The sequence below is a fragment of the Astatotilapia calliptera genome, chromosome 7 (assembly GCF_964374335.1).
Source record: "Astatotilapia calliptera chromosome 7, fAstCal68.1, whole genome shotgun sequence".
Lineage (NCBI taxonomy): Eukaryota > Metazoa > Chordata > Actinopteri > Cichliformes > Cichlidae > Astatotilapia > Astatotilapia calliptera.
This window is the reverse complement of record NC_137428.1, coordinates 47,050,402-47,077,604: the sequence shown is the minus strand read 5'-3', so window position 1 is coordinate 47,077,604 and position 27,203 is coordinate 47,050,402. Positions and strand designations below refer to the sequence as shown.

The window sequence follows — 27,203 nt, the reverse complement described above, 5'->3', positions numbered from 1 at the left end:
AGAGTTTCACTGTGTCTTTGTGGATGTAGATAAAGCAGACAATAGGGTGCCAAGAGAGAAACTGGTACTGCATGAATAAGTTGGGAATGAGATTTTTGCACGAAATCTTCTTTTTAGCCACATTTTTTTTTAAATCTAGTGTGTTTTAGGCGTCTCCCATACTCCGTTGATGCATTTTGCACCATTTCAACACCTTCGTGCACAAAATCTGCCATAGAATCCTCATACAGCAGTATATTTTTCTGCTTTTTTTCATAAATCACTTAATCAACTTGAGCCCTTTTCAAAATGATTAAACATTAATTTATTTTCAAAAATGTAAACTTAATGACAGTTTCAGATATTTGAATTATTAAGCATTTATTGAAAAAACTTTGTCAATAAACTTACTAACTACTATAAACATACTAACTCGCATAACTTGTATATAACGGGTGGGTGTTTATGTTAATGTTTATTTGATCTTTATCTATCGCGGCGTCTTTGATCTTTCCGCCTGAATAAATTGTCCTTAATGGTCGCGTCTCGGTCAGCGTGTAAAGGCACGCGTTCGCGCCAGATTGTTGCTTTGCTATTCATGACGTAACGTCTCCCGAAACCGCACTGGAACGCCCATCTTTCAAAATTTAGGGACGAGATGTGATTGGCTGCGCATGGCATGTGACCAACGGTCGCGGGAAGTCCTTTCCCACGCGCGTGATAGGAAGGAGTTGGTAGTTGACTCATTCAAACTTTTTGTAAACATTGGAATGGTTTAATTGTGGAAAGACGTGTTTCTCTGTCAGTCAGCCGTCAAGAAGGTAGTGACGGACACTCACACCCGTCGGGTGGGGGCTTTATTTTTCGGAATTAATTCAATATCAGCTCAACTTCGGACGTTGTTCTCGGGGCCATTTTTAGCGTTGGATGGGCGTGTGAGATTCAGCAAACACGTTAACTTTGTAGGCGAAGCTTCTGAAGGTAAAAGTCGTTCTTTTCAGGCTTTTGGATCAGTACCTTTAATTTGAGGCAACTAGAAGTGTTGTATCTCATTTAAAAAAAAACGTCATTTCAGCAGTGCTGTGGATCCGCCGCGTGCTTTTCAGTTTTTGGGTTTTTTGTTTTTTTTTACGGCGTCCACGAAGCCGGGTTTTAAATCCTGAAAATGTCGAGCTACAGCCGCCATCGGCACGGATCTCCTTCTCCCAAAAGTCTGCCAATCCGTCAGAAATTACAGTTCACATGCAGCGACGGAGAGGACGACATCATCGAGGACATCAATAACAGCACAGGGGGAGAGTCTGGCTTCACGGAGATGGATTCCCCGATGCCAGTGCGACGGATCATCGCCGATAAATGCCTGGACGGGAGCAGCAGCCCCCTGAATCAGTCCGGTGGGGACGAAGACGTGGAGCTATGGGACGAGGAGGAGAGTTTTGGATCCCCAACTCACCTGCAGTCACCCAGCAGTGTTATATTTGCCAACTGTTCGCCATCCCCTCGGAAAAACTCTCGGCTGTTTAGAGGGTCTCCCTGTCGTCCCGGATCTCCGGACGACGGGGGATCCAGCTCCCCGATCCCGGACTGTCCAGACACACCCCCGCACAAAACCTTCAAGAAACTGCGGCTTTTTGACACACCGCACACACCAAAGGTAAATGTAATTTAATTTTTGAGACATTATTCATAATCAGACTCTTGCAAAACCGAACATTTGAGTGCACTTTCTTGTCTTGTCTCTGTAGTTTAGCTTACTGCTTCGATCGTTTCTCTGTCTTTTCGGGCCTAAAAGTGGAAAGAGATCAGGCCTTTTAGCAAACACACTGATTCAAATTTTTGAACTTCTGGAGAGTCCGTTAATCACCCACTGACCCACTTAATGTATAACTGTACTTATTGCATAACGTTATAGTCATCCACACAGTTGTATGTCTGGGCATGTCTATCAACGAGTGAGCATTTAATTTAAAGTACCTTTACATTATAAATACCAGTTATTGTTCTTAGCTTATTTTATGCGCATATTGGTTGAAACAGATGGTTTTTTGGTGTTTTTAGTCCTTCTGCTCTGTTATTCTCTCATCTCTAATACTGACTTTTGCAGAGTTTATTGTCCAGAGCTAGAAGCTCAGGCCCGGGGTCCTCCAGCAGGAGAGTTTCCTTATTCAAGAAAGTGGACGTTTCAGGAAAGTCACTTATTGACAGTGGCAAGAGACAGCAGACCCCCCTGGTCAACTTTAACCCCTTCACCCCTGACTCCCTCCTCATTCAGTCTGCCACACAGCAGAGAATCAACAGAAAGCGAGCACACTGGAATGAGTAAGCTCATAACTTTATATTTTGCATCTTTAGATCAGTCCTCAAAAAGCGCGTGTTACACGTCATTGTACTTGAAATGTGGCTGTTGGAGTCGATAAACTGCTGTCAATGATTTTGTTCCAGATTTCCCAGCCATAACAGTTAGTCTTTAATTACCTTAATGTTAATACAGCTATGCAACAATCGTTAAACACACAATGTAGTAGCCGATTTTGTAGACCTGTATTAAACTTTACCTGTTTCCTTCAGCACTTTCAGAATATCTAAACATTTGGCAGTATAAGACCCGAGGTTTACCACGACCTCACTGAACTCTGCCATGTGCTCTTGAAGTCCTCAGTGCTGCCCCCTGCTGTACAGAATGCTAACCCACATTATTCTTTATCTTTACACTTGTAGCTCCTGTGGAGAAGACATGGAGGCGAGTGACGGTGAAGGAGAGGAGGAAGTGGTGCCACCATCTAAGGTATTTAGATGTTCTTGTCATTTCTAGTCAGATTCAGTGCCTCTATTTTATTGTTGGGGTGTGTTGCTGGCACTGCAAACCAGAAAAGTTTTCTTTATTCTGTCTGGGTGTGAATAGTGTTTTCTAGGAGTCTGAGAGATTTGAGGTTTTATAAATGACTAAATTGTCATATATTGAAGCCTTCAGTCACCAGATGTCAAACTCTATAAATATGTGCGGTGTATTTTGGGCTTGTTAAATACATCTTTCCATCACCATCAGTAAGAGCACCAAATGAGAGAATATTTTTCGAGAAATGGTTTTCCATCTGTAGGTAAAGGTCTAGAATTCTGTTTTGGTTATGTTGTTTTTTTAATGGAAGCCACATATAAACATAAGTAAAATGAATTTCTCTTATAGGGGAAATTATGTGAAGAAAAGTTTGCTGCTATTTAAATTTTATTTGGTTCCTTTTAAATTTGTAGCTACAGATGTAAAATTTGTGAAACATACCACGAAAGTTAAAAACAAAACACGAACCACACAGGTTAACTTTTTTTTTTAAATTAACAAATCTACAACAAAGGAAAATTTGGTAATTGTTGAAGTTATAAATGTTGTGGAACGAGATTTAAATGGAAATTCCAAAACGAGTATGTTGCACAATGCTCGTTGTTATTCTAAACACAACATAGAAACGGCTCATTCACATGTGTATTTCATATGTAAATTGCCTCAAAACTATTAGCTGGGTAAACCTGTTGGTTTCGGTGGTAACTGGACTGGAAAAGCGAGCTTCGTGCTGGTTGATGGTTGGATTTCAGTGATTGTATCAGATTTTCTTTTGTTAAAACTCCTCTCCCGCCCTCAGAGGATCACAATGATGGAAAGCAACATGACGTCCCGGTATGCTTCAGAGTTCCTCGAGTTGGAGAAAATCGGCTGCGGGGAGTTCGGTGCTGTGTTCAAGTGCGTGAAAAGGCTTGACGGCTGCATGTATGCCATCAAGAGGTCAAAGAAACCTCTGGCGGGATCAGTAGACGAGTAAGTAGATTGGTTTGTTTAAACTACACAAACGAAGATCATATTTATTTGTGGTGAATATTGGATACAAATTGGATGAGTGGAAAGATGGCTGGATTATTCAAACTTACCTGTACTACTGTGTTTGTAATAAGACACATGTGTATATACCCAAAGAGACCCATGTTTCCTCTTTCATGTTTTTAAAGGAGCTCACTAAAAGTTCTTTTACTGGAAAGTTTTGACCTCCACTCATGTGAACTACAAAAGCAGCTCCAGTCACGTCCTAATTAAAACGGTCTGTTCTCCTTCACAGGCAAAATGCCTTACGGGAGGTGTATGCTCATGCCGTGCTGGGCCAACATCCCCATGTGGTACGCTACTACTCAGCCTGGGCTGAAGATGACCACATGCTCATCCAGAATGAGTACTGCAATGGCGGCACGCTGTCTGACGTCATCGCAGAGAACTACAGACGGCTCTGCTACCTGTCGGTGCTTGAGCTGAAAAATCTGCTTGTGCAGGTCACACAGGGACTAAAGTACATCCACTCAACCTTTCTGGTGCACATGGATATCAAACCAAGTGAGTAATTGATCTTGATGTTAAAATATTGGGAGTTGCAATATTTGATGTATTTTTTTTTTTTTAAAGCATAAAAGAATGGCCGTCGAACTTATTGAGAAGTTGGATTATTGGGCTTTCCTGCTTGAAAAAATGTTTCGGGGATCTCGGCAAGTTCAAGACAGCCAGAAAAATCATGCACATTGGTTAAAACGAACAGTCATTACAGACTTGATGACTTGTTTGTTACTCAAAAGTAATATACATTTTGTTCTTATTAAATAACAGGAAATAACTGTTATCTGTCATCACTTTCTTTAGGTTTTTTGTCTTTGCTATATGCCATGAATGGGCAAAATTAAGACAGGCTCTCTTCTGACAGGGCTGTGTTTCCTGGTTCAGTTCAGTTGTTCAAAGTCTGTCCCTTAGCTTTACCCTAGACCAGGGGTGTCAAACATGAGGCCTGGGGGCCAGAATCAGCCCAGGAAAAACAATCTGGCTCACTGCATGGCTTTGAAAAATGTGAAGGAGGACATAATTTTTAGACTTTTAACTGTATTTTCTTAAGTTTTACAGCTTTTCCTATATTCTTGATACATCTAAGTAATTAGGACTAGAAATCTACCTTAGAAATTAGATTTTTTTTCTTTCTTTAAAGGAACTCACAACAACAGTCTGAGCAATGAGATGTCAAAACCTTTTCTACAGTTTTTACACAAATATTTATTACTATTTAAGCTATTTGTATAGTAATGGCTACTATTTAATTGACTAGTGCAGCTTTTCTTTATCATGTTGAAAAACCTTTATGATGTATAGTTGAAATTGCACTACTTTTCTTATATTACAATGTCACATAGGTTTACACTGACAGCAGGGGAGTTTCAGAGGCCACGCTTTGAGGCGACCATTGTTGTGATTTAGCGCTATGTAAATTGGATTGAACTGAAGTGGCCCAGCCCACTTGAAGTGAAAGTGGGTTGTATGTAGCCCACAGCGTTAAATCTGTTTGCCCCTTTTAAGAAATGTGTACCCCTGCTTTATGTGGCCCATTCATGCTGATCTGCATAGCTGCCCCCCAATATGCCCATTTTAAAACAGGAAAAATCCACACTAAGGTGTTTGAGGTTGCGATTGGCCTTCATTCTTATATTTTATAGAAAAGGAGATGAGACATTTAACATTAAAGTTTCCTAGTCCGAAACTAATGGAAGCTTTCTTTGTTTAGGCAACATCTTTATTTCACGGAAATCCATAGTGAGCTGTGATGAATGTGACGAGGATGAAGGACTGACTCCTACTGCCATCTACAAAATCGGTACGCTCACTCCAAAGTTCTATAATATCTAGTTTGTCATTTTATTAAATGTCAGATAGCTCATTCTCACATTCACCTGCGTTCCCTCTCCAGGTGATCTTGGTCATGTGACAAGAGTGAACAATCCACAGGTTGAAGAGGGCGACAGCAGATACCTGGCTAATGAAGTTTTACAAGAGGTTTGTTTTCCTGCTTAAAAAAACAAACCAAAAAGAAAAAATGCTTGTACTTATTCTGCTGCACGTCCAACATAATTTTTGTTTTCTTTTTAGGATTACAGTAACCTGACAAAAGCAGACATCTTTGCTTTGGCCCTGACTGTTGTCAGCGCGTCAGGGGCCGAACCTCTACCCACCAATGGAGAGAAATGGCACGAGATCAGACGGGGAAAACTCCCTGCCATTCCTCAAGTGCTTTCTCCAGAGTTTCTCAGTCTTCTTAAGGTAACTGCACAACACTTGTCTTTCCTTTTAGATCCTTTTAGAGTTTATAAGAATGGGTGTTATTATGTCGTAGCTTTTGTGCTTATCTGAGCCAAGCTGCATGTTCCCAATTACTTTAATGTATAAAGATAAACTTTTATTTTTCTATGAGACAGTGCAGGCCAGTTCAAGTTTTTCAAGCGGCCCTTCTCAAGCACTTTCATTGGGTGCTTGAAAAGTTTAAAATTTCAGCTTTCATTCTGATAGGACAGGAGAGAGCAGACAGGTCAGTAGGGAGTGAGTGAGAGGGAATTTCACATGAGATGGGCCGAGGTGGATTCAAACCCTGGCCTCTGGCATGAGTCATGCCAGATAAGCTATATTAGCCTTCCTGTGGAAAAGTGTCTTGAATGTTGTTATTTATTTTATTAACCAAACAATTGATCTAATAATTGAATTGTAGTTAATGTATTTCTTTTTTTTTTTTTTTTTGTAAATCTGAGCACTGTCAACCTCAGCTTAGTTTTCTGGTGAATTTATTTATAGGTTTTTGTTTTGTTTTGTTTTTTCCCCAGCTTATGATCCACCCTGATCCAACAAGGCGCCCATCAACCTCTGACCTCATCAAACACCCGGTACTTCTTACCACTGCCAGAATGAGTGCTGATCAGCTCCGAGTAGAGCTCAACGCAGAGAAGTTTAAGAACGCCCTGCTTCAAAAGTACGTACTGCACAGAAGCTTACCAAGTGTTTATTGTCTTCACTCATCAGTGGTTTGACAGTCTGAAAATTCCTAGTTTGTTTGGACAAGTTGTGTGATGGCAGCAAATAAGCCAGTTATGGAGTACCTATCCTGCACCAGTGTTAAAGGAGGGGGCTGGGAATCATTGCTCTGTCACTTTGAAAAATAAAAGTAGCAAACACATTATAAGAAATATGTATTCAGCAATTTGTTTGTATTCCTTAGTTAAAATAATAAACAGTGAGCATAGTAAGCTTGAGGGAGAAACCCAAGGATTGTGCTCAGTTATCTTAGCTCATTTGGTTACAGTTTTCAGCTAAGTCTAGGACTGTTCTTAGTGTGGTCTACCATCTCCTACGTGTCTCATTTATTCCCTTTTTCTTTTAATGTTCTTCAGAGAGCTGAAGAAAGCCCAGCAGGCTAGAGCGGCAGCCGAGGAGAAAGTTTTATCCACGGACAGGATCTTAACCCGCTCCACAGTCCAGAACTCCAGAACCACCAGGCTTATTGGGAAAAAAATGAGCCGATCGGTCAGCCTCACAATATACTGAGACTTTATTCCATCCCGATAAGAAGTGAAACACGAAGGCTTATGGACCTTTTAACCAGAACTGATCACTTAAAAAAGAAAAAAAAACAACTTTTTGTTTTGGAGGACAACCCTGTCAGTCGAGGAGTTGGGCTCCTCTGTCCAATCAAAGCTGTAGAGTGTTGATGCACCAGACTTGAACTCATCTCACTAGACTCTTTGCCAATATAGTTCAGTCCTTTCACCAGTGGACTTCTTTTTTTCTTTTTGAAAGGAAGGTAGCTGCTTTACCTTTTACACTTTGTCATTCTTTAGGTTTGCATAGATGTCAGACAATTCTCTCCATTCCTGTCCTTGCACTTCTCTCGACTAAGTCGAAGTGCATTTCAGCAGATCAAAACTGCAGTGAAGCTTCCCCCCCCCCATGTGTGAATGTACTCAATGTAGCCGTGCGCACCTTACTGCCTGTCGCATGCCTGATGCTGGCTACTAGAGGATCTGAGAACTTACAGTTTCTGTGTTTGTAATGGAGCACTTTGGAGGTAACATGTGGCGCTTACCACATTGTTTCAAAAGAGAAAAAAAAAGAAAGAAAGAAAAGAAAATGAAAACCTGCTGCTATCCATGTTTTTGTGTGTCAGGGTTTGGTCTGTTTCAGGTTGGATCGTTAACTGTCACTGGCTCTTATTTTCAAGTAGCAGGAGCTCCTGTTTCCATCCTGTTTTGTATCTGGTCGGATGGAAATAGATCATGCTAAAAAATAAATAAATAAAAAAATTATCCAATGTCTGTGAAGTACCGCAACCAGTGAACCAACTTGTTATCTATGAGGTTAGAATTGATCCATGCTTTTAATCTTGCCTATTGATCAGTGCTGCCAACCCTGCCTGTAGCATTACTACAATCATCGTCCCGTTCTTACGATTCTCATGTGTTCTGTTGGTTCGTTCTTTCTTCTGTCTGTTTTTCATAACGCTTGTCTTCGATTACTGTTTAGGCGAGCATTCCTCAACCTTTTGTTCTTGTAACCCCATAACAGTAACTTTTCTGTTGTCTGTTCTGTTGTTGTACCGTGTACATATGTTCTTTTTAATAAATTCTCACCATCTACACTTCACCTTCTGTTCAGTGGCATTTTTATGAGAGAAAAACTCTCAGAAAGATTGAAAATGAATCTTTAAGTACAAATGATTATTTGTGTTTAACAAAAAATAGAAACAACATCCAGCATAATGATATACAACAAAGTATATCAGCATTAGTATTTCTCACACCAAAGAATAGTCCTAAACAGAAGCCCCAGGTACACCACCAACCCGTTCATGTGTCTAACCGTTTTTCCCCACTCGGTGACACACCCGCTGGGGGTCAAACTCTGGTAATTGGTGATTCTGTTCTCAGACATGTGAAGCTAGAGACACCGGCAACCATAGTCAATTGTCTTCCAGGGGCCAGAGCAGGCGACATTGAAGGAAATTTAAAACTGCTAGCTAAGGGTAAACGTAAATTCAGTAAGATCATAATTCACGTCGGCAGTAATGACACCCGGTTACGCCAATCGGAGGTCACTAAAATCAATATTGAATCGGTGTGCAACTTTGCCAAAACAATGTCAGACTCTGTAGTTTTCTCTGGTCCCCTCCCCAATCAGACCAGGAGTGACATGTTTAGCCACATGTTCTCCTTAAATTGCTGGCTGTCTGAGTGGTGTCCCAGAAACGATGTGGGCTTCATAGATAATTGGCAAACCTTCTGGAGGAAACCTGGTCTTGTTAGGAGAGACGGCATCCATCCCACTTTGGATGGAGCAGCTCTCATTTCTAGAAATATGGACAAATTTATTAAACCCCCCAAAATATGACTATCCAGAGTTGGGACCAGGAAGCAGAGTTGCAGTCTTACACGCCTCTCTGCAGCTTCTCTCCTTCTGCTACCCCCCCAAAAACCCATCTCCATAGAGACTGTGTCAGCTTCCAAAAAGACAAAAAACAAACTAAAAACCAGCAACAAACAACTTAAACATAAACAATTACAAAGAAAGAACAATACAGTATCCACATCTGAACCAAAGAGTAAAACAGTGAAATGTGGATTATTAAATATTAGGTCTCTCTCCTCCAAGTCTCTGTTAGTACATGACTTAATAATTGATCAACAAATTAATTTACTCTGCCTTACAGAAACCTGGTTGCAGCAGGATGATTATGTTAGTTTAAATGAATCAACACCCCCGAGCCATTCTAACTACCAGAAATCTCGAAGCACAGGCCGAGGGGGCGGTGTGGCAGCAATTTTTCACACCAGCCTATTAATTAACGAAAGACCAAGACAGACTTTTAATTCATTTGAAAGCCTGATGCTTAGCCTCGTCCACCCCAGCTGTGAAACTCAGAAACCAGTCTTACTTGTTATCATCTATCGTCCACCTGGGCCTTACACAGAGTTTCTTGTCTGATTTCTCAGACTTTATATCTAATTTAGTTCGGAGCTCAGATAAAATAATTATTGTGGGTGATTTTAACATCCATGTAGATGCTAAAAATGACAGCCTCAACATGGCATTTAATCTGTTATTAGACTCAATTGGTTTCTCTCAGAATATAAAAGAACCCACCCACCACTTTAATCACACTCTAGATCTTGTTTTAACATATGGCATAGAAACTGAACATTTAACAGTGTTTCCTGAAAACCCTCTCCTGTCTGATCATTTCCTGATAACATTTACATTTACAATAATTGATTACACAGCGGTGGAGAGTAGACTTTATCAAAGTAGATGTCTTTCTGAAAACGCTGTAACTAAGTTTAAGAATATAATCCACCCACTGTTATCATCTTCAATGCCCTGTACCAACAAAGAGCAGAGCAGCTATCTGAATGCTACCCCAACAGAGGTCGATTATCTTGTTAATAATTTCACCTCCTCACTACGTACGACTCTGGATACTGTAGCTCCTGTGAAAACTAAGGTCTCTAATCAGAAGTACCTGACTCCGTGGTATAATTCTCAAACACGTACCCTAAAGCAGATGACTCGTAATCTGGAGAGGAAATGGCGTGTCACAAACTTAGAGGATCATCATTTAGCCTGGAGAAATAGTTTGCTGCTTTATAAGAAAGCCCTCCGCAAAGCCAGAACATCTTACTATTCATCACTGATTGAAGAAAATAAGAACAACCCCAGGTTTCTCTTCAGCTCTGTAGCCAGGCTGACAAAAAGTCAGAGCTCTTTTGAGCCAACAATCCCTTTAACGTTAACTAGTAATGACTTCATGAACTTCTTCACAAATAAAATCTTTATCATTAGAGAAAAAATTACCAATAATCATCCCACAGATGTAATATTATCTACAGCTACTCTTAGTACCATTGATGTTAAGTTAGACTCTTTTTCTCTAATTGATCTTTCTGAGTTAACTTCAATAATTACTTCCTCCAAACCATCAACGTGTCTTTTAGACCCCATTCCTACAAAACTGCTCAAAGAAGTCCTGCCATTAATTAATTCTTCGATCTTAAATATGATCAACCTATCTCTAATAATCGGCTATGTACCACAGGCCTTCAAGCTGGCTGTAGTTAAACCTTTACTCAAAAAGCTATCTCTAGACCCAGCAGTCTTAGCTAATTATAGGCCAATCTCCAACCTTCCTTTCATATCAAAAATCCTTGAAAGAGTAGTTGTCAAACAGCTAACAGATCATCTGCAGAGGAATGGCTTATATGAAGAGTTTCAGTCAGGTTTCAGAGCTCAGCACAGCACAGAAACAGCTTTAGTGAAGGTTACAAATGGCTTCTTATGGCCTCTGACAGTGGACTCATCTCTGTGCTTGTCCTGCTAGACCTTAGTGCAGCATTCGATACTGTCGACCATAATATCCTATTAGAGCGATTAGAACATGCTGTAGGTATTACAGGTACTGTGCTGCAGTGGTTTGTATCATATCTATCTAATAGACTCCAGTTTGTTCATGTAAATGGAGAGTCCTCTTCACACACTGAGGTTAATTATGGAGTTCCACAGGGTTCAGTGCTAGGACCAATTCTGTTTACATTATACATGCTTCCCTTAGGCAGTATCATTAGAAGACATAGCATACATTTTCACTGCTATGCAGATGACACCCAGCTCTATCTGTCCATGAAGCCAGATAACACACACCAATTAGTTAAACTGCAGGAATGTCTTAAAGACATAAAGACCTGGATGGCCGCTAACTTTCTGCTTCTTAATTCAGATAAAACTGAGGTTATTGTACTCGGCCCTGAAAAGCCTAGATATATGGTATCTAACCAGATTCTTACTCTGGATGGCATTACCTTGGCCTTCAGTAACGCTGTGAGGAACCTTGGAGTCATTTTTGACCAGGACATGTCCTTCAACGCACATATTAAACAAATATGTAAGACTGCGTTCTTCCATTTGCGCAACATCTCTAAAATTAGAAATATCCTGTCTCAGAGTGACGTTGAAAAACTAGTTCATGCATTTATTACTTCCAGGCTGGACTACTGTAATTCATTATTATCAGGATGTCCAAAATACTCACTGAAAAGCCTTCAGTTTATCCAAAATGCTGCAGCAAGAGTGCTGACAGGGACTAGAAAGAGAGAGCAGATTTCTCCTGTTTTGGCTTCCCTTCATTGGCTCCCTGTTAAATCCAGAATTGAATTCAAAATCCTGCTCCTCACATACAAGGTCTTAAATAATCAGGCCCCATCTTATCTTAATGACCTTGTAGTACCATATCACCCTATTAGAGCACTTCGCTCTCGCTCTGCAGGCCTACTTGCTGTTCCTAGAGTATTTAAAAGTAGAATGGGAGGGAGAGCCTTCAGTTTTCAGGCCCCTCTTCTGTGGAACCAGCTTCCAGTTTGGATTCGGGAGACAGACACTATCTCTACTTTCAAGATTAGGCTTAAAACTTTCCTTTTTGCTGAAGCATATAGTTAGGGCTGGACCAGGTGACCCTGAATCCTCCCTTAGTTATGCTGCAATAGACATAGGCTGCCGGGGGATTCCCATGATTCATTGAGTTTTTCCTTTCCAGTCACCTTTCTCACTCACTATGTATTAACAGACCTCTCTGCATTGAATCATATCTGTTATTAACCTCTGTCTCTCTTCCACAGCATGTCTTTTATCCTGTCTTCCTTCTCTCACCCCAACCGGTCGCAGCAGATGGCCCCGCCCCTCCCTGAGCCTGGTTCTGCCGGAGGTTTCTTCCTGTTAAAAGGGAGTTTTTCCTTCCCACTGTTGCCAAAGTGCTTGCTCATAGGGGGTCATATGATTGTTGGGTTTTTCTCTGTATCTATGAAGCGCCTTGAGGCGACTTATGTTGTGATTTGGCGCTATATAAATAAAATTGAATTGAATTGAATTGAATTCAAAGATGTTAGGGCAATAGAATGTGGCACTTCTAAATCACACGATAAGTATTACAGGTCAGGCCATCTAGAATTAGTCACAAATTTGGTACTAATTTATTTTCCAGGAGTTTTAATCATAACTGCTTCATTTTTAAACCCAAGTAAAAATTCACTGTGTAAAAACAAAATTCATTATATAAATTTTTTTTGCATAAAATAACATAAACTGACTTGGTTCTATCTGAGATTTCCACAGACGTTCAGATGAGGATATTAAATCTTTAGTGAAAACTTCACTACAGTTTAATCCAAAAATTGAGACCGTCACTTCACTTTGTAAAATATTTTCAGAATATTCAAATACTTTTAGCCATCTAGATTTTAACACAAACATATTCTCAGTTACATTTTAGCGCCTTAATCAAGCAACATTTTTAAATCCAGAAATTTTATATTTTAATCTTTAATTTCCCACTTTTAAGTTGTCAGAAAACCGCTGAAAAATAAAGAGATAAAAGGCTTACATGACACCACAGATAAATGAATGTCATTAAATATTAGAGAAAGGCATGTGTACACGATCTCTGCACTGATGTCAATCAATCAACAGGTGAACTTAACAACTCACCTTTGTATGCATCTACAAAACATGCAAGTTTTTATCAAAATGAATGCCTAAAATATTATTATTTATTATTTATTTACATATAATTGGCATACTAGTAACAATAATAATATTTTGTGATTTTTAAAAGTTTAGTAATTTTGAGCTGGCAGTTTAGGTTTTCCATATATTTATATGTTAACGACTTTCTCTGTTTTTTAGCAAGGTAGAATAGAATAGAATAATCCTTTAATTGTCCCACAAGGGGAAATTTGGTTGTAACAGCAGCCAAAAAGACACGTATACAAACAAACAGTACACAGGACACAGAACAGAAACATAGGTAGTTTCAAACACCTATTATGTGTCATTTTTTACGTAAAAAATAAATAATGTTTTTTTTACCCACAAAGTCCTCACATACCCTCCGCACAGAGCGTCAGTGACACACACTCGTGCCTGATGTGTGTGCGCTCCTCTCGCTGAGCGGTGCTGCAGTTCTTCATCACGATGCCAAGCACGCAGCAGTTGACGGCGGGTCACGTGACCTTTCCCCGTCGTGTCCAACAGCAGAAGAGAGACAGTTCACACAGCAAGAGAGTAAGAGTGACACACACGCAGCCGGAGAGGAGAGAAGTAAGAGGGGAAAAGTACAGGAGAAGAAGACGAGGTATATTCCACCGATATGGCCTTGCGGGATGAACTTTTAAAGTCCATTTGGCATGCCTTCACAGCTCTGGATGTGGACAAAAGCGGGAAAGTCTCTAAATCTCAGCTGAAGGTAAGCTGCTTTCCTTGATGGTTTTGAGTTTCGTTTGGCCGCTGGAGGTTTTAACCTTTAGGATCTTTGGCTTTTTTCAAAATAGTGAACCCGTTCCTTCCTATTCTGATTTGCGTGGAAAAAAAACAAACGCACACACTTCTGTTAGGCAGCATCAGCTGAGACGCACCTGTTGACAGTTTGCACATCGATTAAAGGAGAATCCCACACTAAAAACCACCACAGAACAAGTAGAGCCAACAGATGTTTGAAAAGGAGGCTTTAACGCAGATGAAAGTAAAGTTATTCAAAAGATCTGCATACACCTCTCATCACTGGAAGAATCCACTTGAAAACACAGCCAAGTAGAAGATATTTTTATATGAGTACAAATTTCCTGGAGATACCTCCATGTATGTAAACAACACGCACTCACACTCCTGTGCCAGCCAAACATTGTTCAGGAACGGATGGAAAAAACAAAAACACTTTTCACTTCAGGAGCATCAAACCAAAGTGAAAATGGTCGCTGCTACTCTGGGGTAAGTGCAAAGAGAAAGGGCATGGGACGGCATAGGCCCCTCCTGGGTTCCCACCCTCTATTGCCAATGTACCGGCCATCCATCTTGTTCTCCTTATCAGGGTCGGGTTCTAACACAGTTCTCATAGGGTGAGGGGCAGGGTACACCCTGGACAGTGCCAGTCTGTCACAGGGCTGACACAGACAGACACCTATTCAATCCTGCAGTCAATGTGGAATCGCCAGTGAACCCAACATGCATGTCTTTGGACTGTGGAAGGGTGAGGAACCCGGGGTACATGGAGAGAACCCAGGCAAATGCAGGGAGAACATGCAGACTCCACACAGAAAGCCTCCAGCCGGTGGATTCAAACCCAGAATCATCTTGCTGTGAGGTGCCAACCACTACACTACTTTAGGTTCAAGGTTCTTTATTTGTCACATGCATAGTTATACAAGTATAACACACAGTGAAATGTAGCCTGACACGCTCCTCGACATGTGCAAAAATTTGATTCAGTGATTCAGAGATTATAGTCTTTGGTTATCTAACAATGCCAAACACCATTGGATGAGAGCATGAATAGGAACAATGGCTGAATGTAGCTCAAGTACTTGTTGTCGTTTAAGTATTTCTATTTAATAAGTGGAGCTGAAGGTTATACAGTGGGTTTTAACATGGCAAAACCAAGGGGGTAAACTTTTCATTAGTCATCACCATTCACTACAACTGGTAGTTTATCTTTGCTGGAATAGAAAATATTGTTTGACAGAGCTCAGTTGACTGACTAATACTCCGAACAATAAAATTGCGCAGTGAAGATCTAAGAAGGAGAACAGTAGATTTACACAAGCTGGGAAGGTCTTTTTGGAGCCATTTCTAAACAACTGCAGATTCCAAGATCATCCCTTCAAACAACTCCACGCAAGTACAAGTTATTCTGCCTACAGTGAAGTGACTTTTACATCTTCATTGACTAAGAGGGTGCTGACCAAGACTACTTCAAATTTGACACATTCAAGTGCCACTGAAATTTGCAGCTGTCCACACGGACAAGCCAAATGCCTCCTGGAGAAAGGTTTTATATGAGACATGACGAATACTGAGGTGTCTGGTCACAATCACGAGAAGTATGTTTGGAGGAGTAAAGGTGACTCTGTCAAAACTAAGAACACGGACATGAATGTCAAGCAAGGGCTGTTGTGCTGCCAGTGATACTGGTACATTGCACAAAGTGGATGAAATGATGACGGAGGGCTACCTTCATATTCTTCAACTTCACCTCAAATCAACAGTAGATGGTTGAAACTTGGAGACAGTTGGATGTTCCAACAGGACAGTGATCCCAAACGCACATCAGAACTACCTACATATGCTTGGCGACTGTCTGAAATAGTTACTCAAAACAAAACCGTCTTTAAATTCTTGTACAGCTATTGCATCGATGATAATGCATAATAACTGCATTGTCATTGGTACCAGGGCACAGGGCTGCATACGTGCACACCGTGTCTTCAACATTAGTTGTCTATAGTATACTTACTTTAAATATTCTGATCTGGTCCCCCTCTTTTTTATTATTATCCTGGGAATGTCCCTGTTGCTACTTGCACAATAGTTAGACTAGTTTCTACACAACTGTGGCCTAAAAAAGGAGAAAAAAAATGCAATGCAGCTTTAAGACGCTCCACGTCTGTTGAAAATGGTGAAACCGCTTCCTTTGTGGTTCTCTTGGTTGTGCCACACTTGTTCTCCAATTACTGCTGTCATGTCCACATGTGCAACCCCACACGGCTGCGAGTCGTCAAAAGGAATTCTGGGCAGGGGCCTTTGTATGACAGGGAGCAGTATTTACATTTTGTTTTATTTTGTAAATGTCGACTGTAACCTACGACTTTAACCCTACGCTGTGACCTTTCATGTAACCTCAAGTGCATTTCTCAAGAAATGTAACTGCAGGGAGCAAAGGTAGAAACGGCCAAGACCTGGCTTAAATGGAATGTAACTCATAACTATTAGCTGAAATTGACTTAAACATATCAATCGATCGTTATAATAACTAGTAAGTATTGTTTTCACCTCTGATTTCAGGTGCTGTCCCACAACTTATGTACAGTCATGAACATTCCCCATGACCCGGTGGCTCTGGAGGAGCACTTCAAAGATGATGACGAGGGTCCTGTCTCCAACCAGGGATACATGCCTTACCTGAACAAGTTCATTCTGGATAAGGTCAGTCAGCTGTGTAAGCACATTCAGTCACACTTTGTCAGCCTAGGATAGTAAAGTGGTGTTTATTATATCTAGGGCGCTGTCTTTTTCAGTGTCAACACACTGACAAACAATAAGTGCCATTGTTATAGAGGAAATAATAATGGCAAATTATCAGTCTGCGCTACAACTCTTCATGACTTTGCTTTGAAAATGATACATTAGCTGAAGGCTGTTCAGAGGCTTGACCAGCCATAACAAGTACTTTGTGGGCGTTTTATCTATTTTCTACTAAGGCAGGAGATTGGAGTCATGTTATAGTTGCTGATTGTTTGTCCCTGAGAGCAACAGTCCCGAGTCTTCGTCAGGGCTGCAAAAGCTGCCTGTATGGGCCACTCATAAATAGTGGTGTGATGCTCCTCTCAATCACAATTCTAGACAAATAAAATCTGAATTATCTTCAAAGTAGCCAATTCTTTTTGAAATGCATGTTCTTTTCCGTCAAGCAGTTATTTCAATTTCTTGTTTTCTTGCATCATCCTAACTTATTTTAACAGCTGACCTGATATTGTTCTGTAAATTTTCTCCAATCCATAATTTCTTGGGTAAAATATTAAACGCCACCAACTGTGAAACATCATCGGGTGTCTGAGAGAGTGCTGTATGTGTAGAGTTAAAGCACTGAATGACTGGTTGAGAAGACCAGAAAAACTATATAAATCGGGTCCATTTTTAGCATCCGGGCCTTCACATAGCAAACTAGTGTCAAACCTCAGTGCTTCTTCCTTCATGCTTAACAGTTGACATGTGCAGTGTTTGCAGAACCATTCTCAATCAGTATTTGCCTCGTACTCAACAGAATGGGCACAGATTCAGATTTCTGCAAGTCTTTGCTGTAGTTTAACGTCTTTGTGTAATCTTTATAAGATATCCTCTGCTATGGGATGTAGCAGCTTTTGATTTCGTAGACATTTTGTCTTACGGTAGATGTTTGAACATGGGGCATTTAGACATGAAACTGAGAAAGTTGTGATCAAGATATGATTCATACCGACTGGTCTTTCTTGATATGAGGAGACTTTTTCATTAAGTAGACTTTGTGCATCTCTGAATACTTTTAAAACCTGATCACAGGTAGCTTTTGGAGTCTTGATCTTAATGCTACTGAGGTGCTGTGGCATGGGCTGACATTTTGTACAAACATGCCAATATAATTGCATTAAAAACCACGTTTTGGGAGTAATGTTCCCAAATTCTCATCATTGTGGTGTATGTGTCATAAGCAGCTACTTATCTTATAGAGGGTGTTGAAGCTAAATGTGGTTTTTTTAGTTACTAAACCAAGAGCTGGCATACTTTTCCCAGCCTGCATTGTGACTGATTACACTGTGTTAGATAAAGACTTAAAGCTATTTATCTGTCACTTGATCTAAGATTGGAACCCACTGTGACCAAAGGGTTCACAAACTTTCTCTTGCAGAACCCTTGTTTTTTTTGTTTTTGTTTTTTTGATCATGTTTAAAGGTTATTTATTAGTCATATTTAATCGTGCACTACAAAGGTCCATTGATGGACACAGTGTATTAGTAGCTACATTGTGCTGGTGTCACCCTCTGTGTCCATCCATCATTGTATTGCTCCGAGACGGCGGCACAAAACCATTTATTGAACATCAGACCTTTGTGATGATGTAATAACGGGGTCACGGGATGAATGGAGCGTTTGTGATTGCATAGCTGGACATCATGACAAGAGAAAATGCTTATTTAGTCATGTCATGAGCAGCAGTGAGCTCTAGTGGAATTCCTTCTGAATGTTTGGAATTCTTGTATAACATCCGTGCTAAGTGGCTATTGCCATGATTTAAAAAGGTTCTTAAACTCTGTCTTAATGAAGGGTTTAAGACTTCTTATTCTTGAATTTTGCTGATTTTATTTTATTTTTTTATATTTTCCAGTAGTTTAGTATGGCATTTGATTATTGTTGGTTTGTTTGCTTGTTTGCTTTACAACTTCCATTTCAGTCATTTTAAAGATGTAAGAAAAAAATAGATACTTGTAAAAATACGAGTTCTGATTGGCTACCTGATAGACTGTGCTCACTGCTAACTTCATGTCTCAATAATCTGTGACACTTTATTAAATTGATCTGTTAATTAACTGATCAATGAATATAAAATACTTTTTCTACCCGTATACATTTCTCCACTGGCGTATAGAAAAATCTTTTGTTTTGCCCTTAAAATGACTTGACTATTTCCAGCAGACCAGTTGGTTCAGCTGGAGCTTCAATATATAGAAAGCTTGGATTAACACTAGTTTAGAGAGGCTGTTTGTATTTGTTTATCCTCTTCGTTGTCTCTGTGGCAGTGCACATTTCTGACTGTTTTATGTCTGAAGTGATTTGTGATAAAGCTGCTTAAATAATTTCTTTCTGGACAAGCAGACATACTTGACATACGTGTTGTGTAGTTAAGACGTGCTCGTGATTGGTGCTGAAAATTTCTAACCACATTTTCTTTAAAGAAACTAAATGCTGGATTTAGTTTGAGGAAGACACACACACACACACACACACACACACACACACTTGTATTTTTCACACACAACCATCCCACCCATGCATTGGCTTGGGGTGGTGTTCAAAGCATTCAACTTCACTCACTCCTGAGGAAACTCCACCCTGTCACACAAGGAAAGTGTGTGTGTGTGTGTGTGTGTGTGTGTGTGTGTGTGTGTGTGTGTGTGTGTGTGTGTGTGTGTGTGTGTGTGTGTGTGTGTGTGTGTGTATCAGAAACCCGAAACCCAGGAGAGCAAGTATCTTATTTTACAAGTGAACACAGTTGCTAGTCAGGAAAAACTTTAAACTGCGTGTGTGTTTGTGCCTTTGTACAGCAGACAGGAAGTGCAGATGGAGGCAGTCTGTACATTATCCTCACCAACTCACCCGTATAGTGCAGCAGAAAATAAAAGGCAGACCTCTAACATTTTCTTTTATAAGAGCACAGAGACGTGTGTTGGTGTGATGAGATTGTTGAACTCTGTACCATGACCCTGAAACACTTACCACTGCTGATGTAGCAGAAAAGTGATGATGATGTTGAAGCTCAGGGCCGCACACTTTGTTGTGTGATAGCATGTTGCACTACATAGAAACGTGTGTGTGTGTGTGCTTGTGTTACAAACAGAGATTATTTAAGTTCATTGTTCCAAGTCAAGAATTTTGACACACACAGTCACTGAAAGTGTTGACCGCTGTGGTGACTCCTCTTGTTGCAATAGTTCTCTGCTGTTAGGAAAGATGGAGGACAAAATCCTGAGTCCTCACTTCATGTAAAAATGTGTTGAAGCTAATTGAGGTTTCACCAGTCTGAGACTGATTGGGTGGGTTTGTAAGGCACAGTGTTTCCTCGCTGAGCTGCAGCAGATTGGCAGTAAGACTTTTGTGCTAACATGCCTTAAAGCGATTATCTTAATTTGAAATCCATTCTTCTGAAACATCACATTTAATAGGGAAAACAGAAATTTAAAATGCATTCATGCACAGAACATGGACTGTTCTGTTAAGGGTTAAGAGCTTAATGATCTGGTTTTTCTGTTTAGGAACTTTACAAATAAAATAAGAATTCCTTGAATTTTGCCCAAGTTGAGGGGCCTATATCTATTTTTTTTTCTTTTCATCAGAAATGCTCAAATGTTTATTTATTTAACAGAGTTGTGTATGTAAATAATGTCAGATCTGGAGTAATCTGTGTTCTTGCTGCAGAGCGTGTCTTATAGTTCAGTTTTGGTGAACTTTGTCATTCGAATTCACACTAACCACAAAAGACATGGAGAGGAAGATTTGGCTACAGTAACTGGAGGATGCTTTCATAGTTGTATCGCAATATTCACCTTTAGTTATCTGCTAATGAGAGCCTCAGCAGTCTGTGTTTAGATTTATGTATATTTATTACGCTTTTTTTAAAGAAATGAGGATGTTGATGCCAGATGTTGGTGATGAACCATCCTAACAGCACCTGTTTTGTGCTGTGGACCATTAAAAAAGCACTTTGTTACTACTTCCCCCTTTTCAAATGCTTTCATATCACATCATACCGTGTTGAACATTCAGCTGCTCCTGTCACTGGTGTGATTCTCATTCCACTGAAGTCTGTGATTTTTAAAAAGCAGACAGTCCGGTTGAACTGGTAACAAGATTTTCTTTTTGTCTTCCAGTTTATTCTAGTCTGACTCCACTTGTTACATTTCTGTGTTGTGTTGTTTCGGTGTGAGATAAGGTTGAAGTTTAGATCCTGAATCCTAATGAACATGTGGCAGTGGAGAGGAGGGGGCGATTTGCTGACAAGGATCTCACTGTTGAAGGGAAAAGACCGAGAGGGATCTTGAAGGGGAGGAGGAGAAAAGACAGCGAGAACCAGCGAGCTAAGAACAAAACGAAAACAAGACGAGCGTGACGCAAAGAGAAGCTCTTTCGTAACAAATCCTGCTTTCACGACTTCCCCTTTACCCTATCCTCGCATGTTGTGTTGCTGCAGAGTGATTAAGCATTCAGAACCACAAACATGATGCGAACACATTCAGCTACCTGAACACATCATCATGAGAGACACGTCCTTATTTATAACAACAGCAGAATATGTTGTTTTTGAGTCAGACTTACTGCCAGAACCAGTGACGAATGGCAAAATATTCATGATGGGAGGAGCCTCTTTACACCGGCATGTAACTTTTTTTTTTTAAATTTTACTCCACCCAAAATCTATTTTTAGCCTCACAAACAATCTTTACCTGTTACAGTCTTTAATAGTTGCCAGTAATTTCACCTTCACAAAAGACTTGCAGCTGTTTTCAGCTTCAGTAATCTCCAGAAAGCTCCCAACAGCAACAAATATTCAATACACATTTGTACCATCTGAGAATCAGCATGACTGATAAGTTACTGGTAGGCAAACCCACATTTAATCTGCATAGCTAAAGTAAATGAGGATATCTATTTTGCTTATTTATTATTGAATACACACTTAATTTATCGCTGCTAAGGTACATGAAATACATTTTTATTATCTCTCATTTTTTTTTATTTTTGCATTTTCTTCTGTCTTGGCTTGAAAAGGCTCTGAATGATGTCATAGAGATTGACTATCTCTGATGGGAGAGGTGACGATGCCGAGGCCAATTAAAGAGAAGTTTGGCTGTCGTGTTTCTGTAAACACAGTAGCTGGAGAAGTTTGAACAAATTCTGATAAATCTTTGTAGGTGTGTGGAGTCATGTTTGCGATGACTTTATAAAGATTTAAAATATGTCACATTTGACCTCTGATCTTTCCATCAAGGTCAATAGATTGAGCTGAAGGCCAAAGTGATAAATACAGAGACTAGGGGGTGAGTTGAATTTGCTGAAGTTTGTGCTGTCTGAGTGCTTCTTGTTTTAAAATAATAATTTAGTACAGCGGTCCCCAACCTTTTTTGTGCCACGGACCGGTTTATGCCCGACAATATTTTCACGGACCGGCCTTTAAGGTGTCGTGGATAAATACAACAAAATAAAACTAGTACCGGTACTGAAAAAAAAGATGATTTATTCATAACACACGTGAAAAGACCCAGGAAAACCGAGTTAACGATAAAAACTATAACAAAATAACGCTGAAAACCGATTTAAAAACCCTGAAAACCATACATTTCACACCCGAGCCTCAACTCTCGCGGCCCGGTACCAAACGACTCACGGACCGGTACCAGTCCGAGGCCCGGGGGTTGGGGACTGCTGATTTAGAACAAAGATGCACAGAGAAAAGAGTAATACACTACAGGAATGTTTGTTTTGTTTTTTGTGAATTAAAAAAAAAGTGTTTTACTTCATTTAGACGTCAAAATTAATTGACGTTTAGTCCTAGTTTGCAGTGTTGAGTAAAGCAATGCTTCAGGGTGACTTTCAAAAGTTGAGGAAGTACTATCGCTTTAACATCTAAGACAGGTTTCTACACAGGCACTCAACCTAAATGAGCACAATAGCAGGTTACATCAGATCTTGAAACCGTTCAGGCTTTCAAGCTGGATGTTTGTCTCTCTCTGTCACAGCATGGAAACTGGATTCAGGTTCGGGACTAGCTGAAGCAGCACACAAGTCAAAGGTTTATTATCATGTGAACATACTTCACAAACTCACTGTTCTGTATGTTGCCTGTGAAAAAAGGACATTTTAATGAAGCATTTGATAAAACGCACAAGCTCAGAAGCTATTTGCTTTGTAAGTAACTACTTGCTTATTTTAGCGTTGTGCATGTTAGTGTGGCTGAGCCCCTCCCTCTGAAAGCGTTAGTCTTGCCCACATTTACACAGAGGAAAAAGGAGTGACTTCCCACGCAGCTCTGTAAAGGGGACTGCAAAGCACATTCTGGAGAGTTCAGCTGGAGGTGATACTTTTAGGTGTTCCTTCCCTGAAGAGCTCAGTTCTCCTAACCCTAACAAACACAGGCTATGAGTAAACACCAGGCCGCCTCTCTGAGATGATAAGCTGAGGGGGGAAAAATTTTCAAGTAATGAGGTCAGCAAATGACAAATAATGCCTTTGTAAGCTCAGTCTCCAGATTTGTACACACTTGGTTTCACACATCCCTCCCCCCGACACTCTTGCCTCTGTATGATGTCATAGAGGATATCCTTACTATGGTCAGCTAAGTTGTGCCCACAGAAGCTACAAACCTATTTGAACAGTCGTCTTTAAAATAAAGACGACTTATAGGGGAAGGAGCTAAATGATTTGTTAGCCAGTTAACTGGGGGTCTCCACTAAGGCTTAGTGTAAGAAAATCGAGGATTATTTTAAATGGAGAATAATGCAAAGCTACTCAGAATTAAAAAAAAAATCTGGAGATGAAAATGGGTGGTAGTTCCACTAAAGTTTGTACTGTGTTAAAGGCTGAGTGTTCAACAGCAATATGAAGTGCTACCGAATGTCCTGACTGCCACCTTAGACCAGTGTTTCTAAAAACTGTGTGATGGCCACTGCAGGTGCCGTAACCATGGTTTTGAGCAGGATTCATGGACTGTAGATATAATAGTTGATGAATCCAGTTACAGGGTTGACTGGTTTCTAATTACGGCAAACGTTGGAAGATGTTTTGGGATCATTTGCTGGTGGTTGGATTTGTGGGGCGACTGCCAGCAGGACAAGATGTGCTTCTCATCCAAATGACCGCGCACTCAGCCAGCCGGTAGTCTCCATGGAGATGCTACTGTTCACTGGCTCAAAGAAAACATCCCCTCCACACCACTGACTAGACCTTTTTAAGAACTTTCCTCCCATTTGGCTCTGGAATTTAAAGCCTAGAGGCACTTTTTCTTTTTGTCCCTTCTCAGTTTCTGTGTGCATCGTACTGTAATACACAATCTGTCTTTCCGAACACTCCTGCACACATGTACATCTTAGATACCCTAATGACATCATTTTGCCTAGCCACCCTGGACTAACTAGCATGGGCATGTGCTAGTAGATGAAACGCATGTTGTACATTATTAAAGTTGTGTATTATGGATTTGATAAATGGATATATTCCATATGTATAATATCTATGCTCTGTGGTTTGAAACGTCAGCTTTAAAAAATGTGAGCGTCTGGAAAAGCAGACTGTTCTCCTTTGGTGTGGAACATAACCTGATGATGTTTCTGTTGTGCCACAGGTGAAGGATAACTTTAACCGTCAGGACTTCAACAAAATGTGCTGGACGTTGTCGTATAGGAAGAACATGGAGCAGAATGAGCTGAAGATCTGTAACGATGACGCCTTCAAGATCTGGTGCATCTTCAACTTCCTGTCTGAAGACAGATACCCCCTGATCATCGTCACTGAGGAGGTCAGAAAACATGGGATGCTGTTGCGTTGTTGTACGCCCTGTTTTTTTTCCTTTCTTTTTTTTGTGGCTCTTCCCTCAGTTGGTGTCATAGAGGGTTGGTTAGTCTTAGATTTACTGATTAAATCATTAAATTGAAAAACGTGACATTACTGGGTTTTGTACTTTTGCAGATCCACTTTGAAGTGCTCTTTAGTGCACATATAAGTACCCAAGGCTGTTGATGTGTTGCGTAAATAGATGTTAAATTAAATGTGAATACTTTTAGAAAGCCTTGTGTACATTAAAACAAAAGCACTTTGCAGTTGTTTTACCGCTCCGTCCTACTTGAGATCTCATTCACTGGTATGTGGCTCATGAAGTAAAATGACTTTGGTCTGGATGTAAGAAAAGTGACATTAAAAGAAAACAATTCATGTAAACACCAGATGGCTCTAGAAAGGAACAGACAAATTCTGGGTGAGTTCTAGGTGTCGTTTTTTTGTTCACATCTCCAACTTAACATGGAGTAAAGCAACATCGAAAGAAACTGAAGAAGCTAAATTAGGTTTTGAAAAAATTGAGACCACACCAATTGTGTGTAAAGACGCAGCTTTGGGATGCCATCTATGCCACATAATTAGCTTAACCCCTTTTCTGGCAAAAGCCCTGCCTTGGACCCTGCAGTCATAAAACCACAGCACTGACCACAAACGTCTGTGTGAGCTGTCTTTGCATCAAAAGTGCTTCAGAAGCTACACAGTAAGACGCTAACCTGTAAGGATGCCATTGACTAGTTCAGGAATCACATTAAGGTTTTGTTTGTTGTTGTTTTTTCAAGAGAGACAGTAAACATCTTACATTTTAGACTGGAGCATTTCTTTTCAAAGTGCTTACTAAAAGGGGAAGCACTGGCGTGAACAGCCTTTTATTCATCTGTAGTCTGTTTTATTTGCAGCATATGATATTGTACGTGTCCCTTCACTGTGTCACTTAGTAGCCAGTGGAAAAAGTCCGTTGCTCAAGAGCAGAAAAGGAAGTTTCGAGCTTCCTGTTCTTTTACAAAGGCTGGAAGATTTATTGTTGTGTAGGAAAAACATCAGAACTCAAACACAGGAAGATTGTTTGCAAAAGAAATGCACATTTTGCTGCTGCAGTCATGTAAGGATGAATTGTGGGAAAAATGCAGAAATGGTGAAAGTTATCTTTTATTGTAAATGAACAGCTGTGCTTTTGATGAAAAATGACTCTGTGCATGTGGTGTGTGTGTGTGTGTGTGTGTGTCTTTGTGTGTCTGTGTGCATGTCTGCATGTACAGATTGAGTACTTCTTGCGTAAGTTGACAGAGGCGATGGGGGGAAGCTGGGTGGAGGAGCGCTTCGAGGACTATAAGCTGCAGCTGAACTCGAAGCAGCAGTGTCTGAATGCATGGGAGCTCATCAGCCTAGTTGGGTCGGGTCACTTCAGTAAGGGCATGGACCATCAGACGCTCTCAATGGGAATCGGTGAAGTCTACCAGGAACTCATTCTCGACGTGCTCAAACAGGTGGGCAGCACATCAGCACAGACTGATGGTACAGTCTTCATCGCAAAGCTCTGTCATCTTACTCTGATTTCAAAGAGTGCCGATGCAGCCTACTGTAATAACTGTGAAGCATATACCACTTTAAATGATAGGAGTCATAGATTTCACACTAAATTAAACAGCACATTTAGCACCTGGCAATGAAAATGTCAAAATCCCTCTAAATGTCTTAGTTCACAGTAGAAAAAAGGCCCCAAAAATGCGGAAGTTTTTCGATATTTCGATTAATTCTGCTAAAAACTAAAACAGTTAAAAAAACAAAACAAAACAAAAGAAAAACGCTGTTTGGGACCAAGCATTTTGAAAACAATTACAGATTAAATTCTAACCACAAATGCAAATCATTGATTAAAAATGGTGTCAAATAATGAAATTTCAGTTCATAAAGTGTTAATTATTGATTTATAATGAAGCTTGCTGTTAGGAGGATGTGAATGTTATTTAAGCCGCTAAGTATTCTGTCTTACTGCAGGGCTATATGATGAAGAAAGGGCACAAGAGAAAGAACTGGACGGAGCGCTGGTTTGTGCTGAAGCCAAACACAATCTCATACTATGTTGGTGAAGACTTGGCTGAAAAGAAAGGAGACGTCCTGTTGGATGGAAACTGCAGTGTGGAGGCAAGAGCCTGCTGTCTGTAGTAAAACTCTGTTTCAGCTTCCCGGCCTTGATTTCTATGAGAACAGCAGCGGAAGAGAATATAAACATGTGAAACACAGAGATTAATTCCCTATGCACATAAGAAATAAAAGACCGGAGAACTGTTTAGAAAAAAAGAAGTATGTTATTGTTTTTTGTCTGTGTATTGTCAGCTTGTAAATTCTGTTTTTCTTTGCAGCATTTACAAGATAAAGAGGGAAAGAAGTGCCTCTTTCTCATCAAGTCATCACAAAAAAGCTTTGAAATCAGTGCATCAGACAAGAAGAAGAAGCAGGAGTGGATCCAAGGTGAGTTCTATCGAAGCTGCTCGATAGT

General features: G+C 40.2%; 2 protein-coding genes across 2 annotated transcripts in view; both read left to right on the top strand.

Annotated features, from left to right (window-relative positions):
* Positions 1 to 643: 643 nt before the first annotated feature.
* wee1 (WEE1 G2 checkpoint kinase) lies at positions 644 to 8,458 on the top strand. The gene is made up of 10 exons (XM_080303748.1): positions 644 to 1,633; positions 2,084 to 2,298; positions 2,698 to 2,764; positions 3,615 to 3,787; positions 4,083 to 4,351; positions 5,559 to 5,648; positions 5,742 to 5,827; positions 5,921 to 6,091; positions 6,646 to 6,791; positions 7,210 to 8,458. The coding sequence occupies exons 1-10, from the start codon at positions 1,145 to 1,147 to the stop codon at positions 7,361 to 7,363; spliced, it is 1,860 nt and encodes a 619-aa protein (XP_080159874.1). The 5' UTR covers positions 644 to 1,144; the 3' UTR covers positions 7,364 to 8,458.
* A 5,408-nt stretch (positions 8,459 to 13,866) lies between these two features.
* Positions 13,867 to 27,203, top strand: part of swap70b (switching B cell complex subunit SWAP70b) — a 35,847-nt gene continuing 22,510 nt past the window's right edge. The window contains exons 1-6 of the mRNA XM_026175058.2: positions 13,867 to 14,099; positions 16,691 to 16,831; positions 24,495 to 24,668; positions 25,963 to 26,190; positions 26,702 to 26,848; positions 27,067 to 27,175. Coding sequence (XP_026030843.2) covers positions 14,004 to 14,099; positions 16,691 to 16,831; positions 24,495 to 24,668; positions 25,963 to 26,190; positions 26,702 to 26,848; positions 27,067 to 27,175 — 895 coding nt within the window. The 5' untranslated portion in view covers positions 13,867 to 14,003. The remainder of the gene's footprint in view (positions 14,100 to 16,690; positions 16,832 to 24,494; positions 24,669 to 25,962; positions 26,191 to 26,701; positions 26,849 to 27,066; positions 27,176 to 27,203) is intronic.

What these genes read in the sequence shown, in the direction of transcription:
- wee1 (XM_080303748.1), top strand. Translation starts at nt 1,145, where the DNA reads ATGTCGAGCTACAGCCGCCATCGGCACGGATCTCCTTCTCCCAAAAGT. An exon ending in AAGTGGTGCCACCATCTAAG is followed by an intron (nt 2,765 to 3,614) that starts GTATTTAGATGT and finishes TCCCGCCCTCAG; the next exon opens with AGGATCACAATGATGGAAAG. An exon ending in GCACATGGATATCAAACCAA is followed by an intron (nt 4,352 to 5,558) that starts GTGAGTAATTGA and finishes TTCTTTGTTTAG; the next exon opens with GCAACATCTTTATTTCACGG.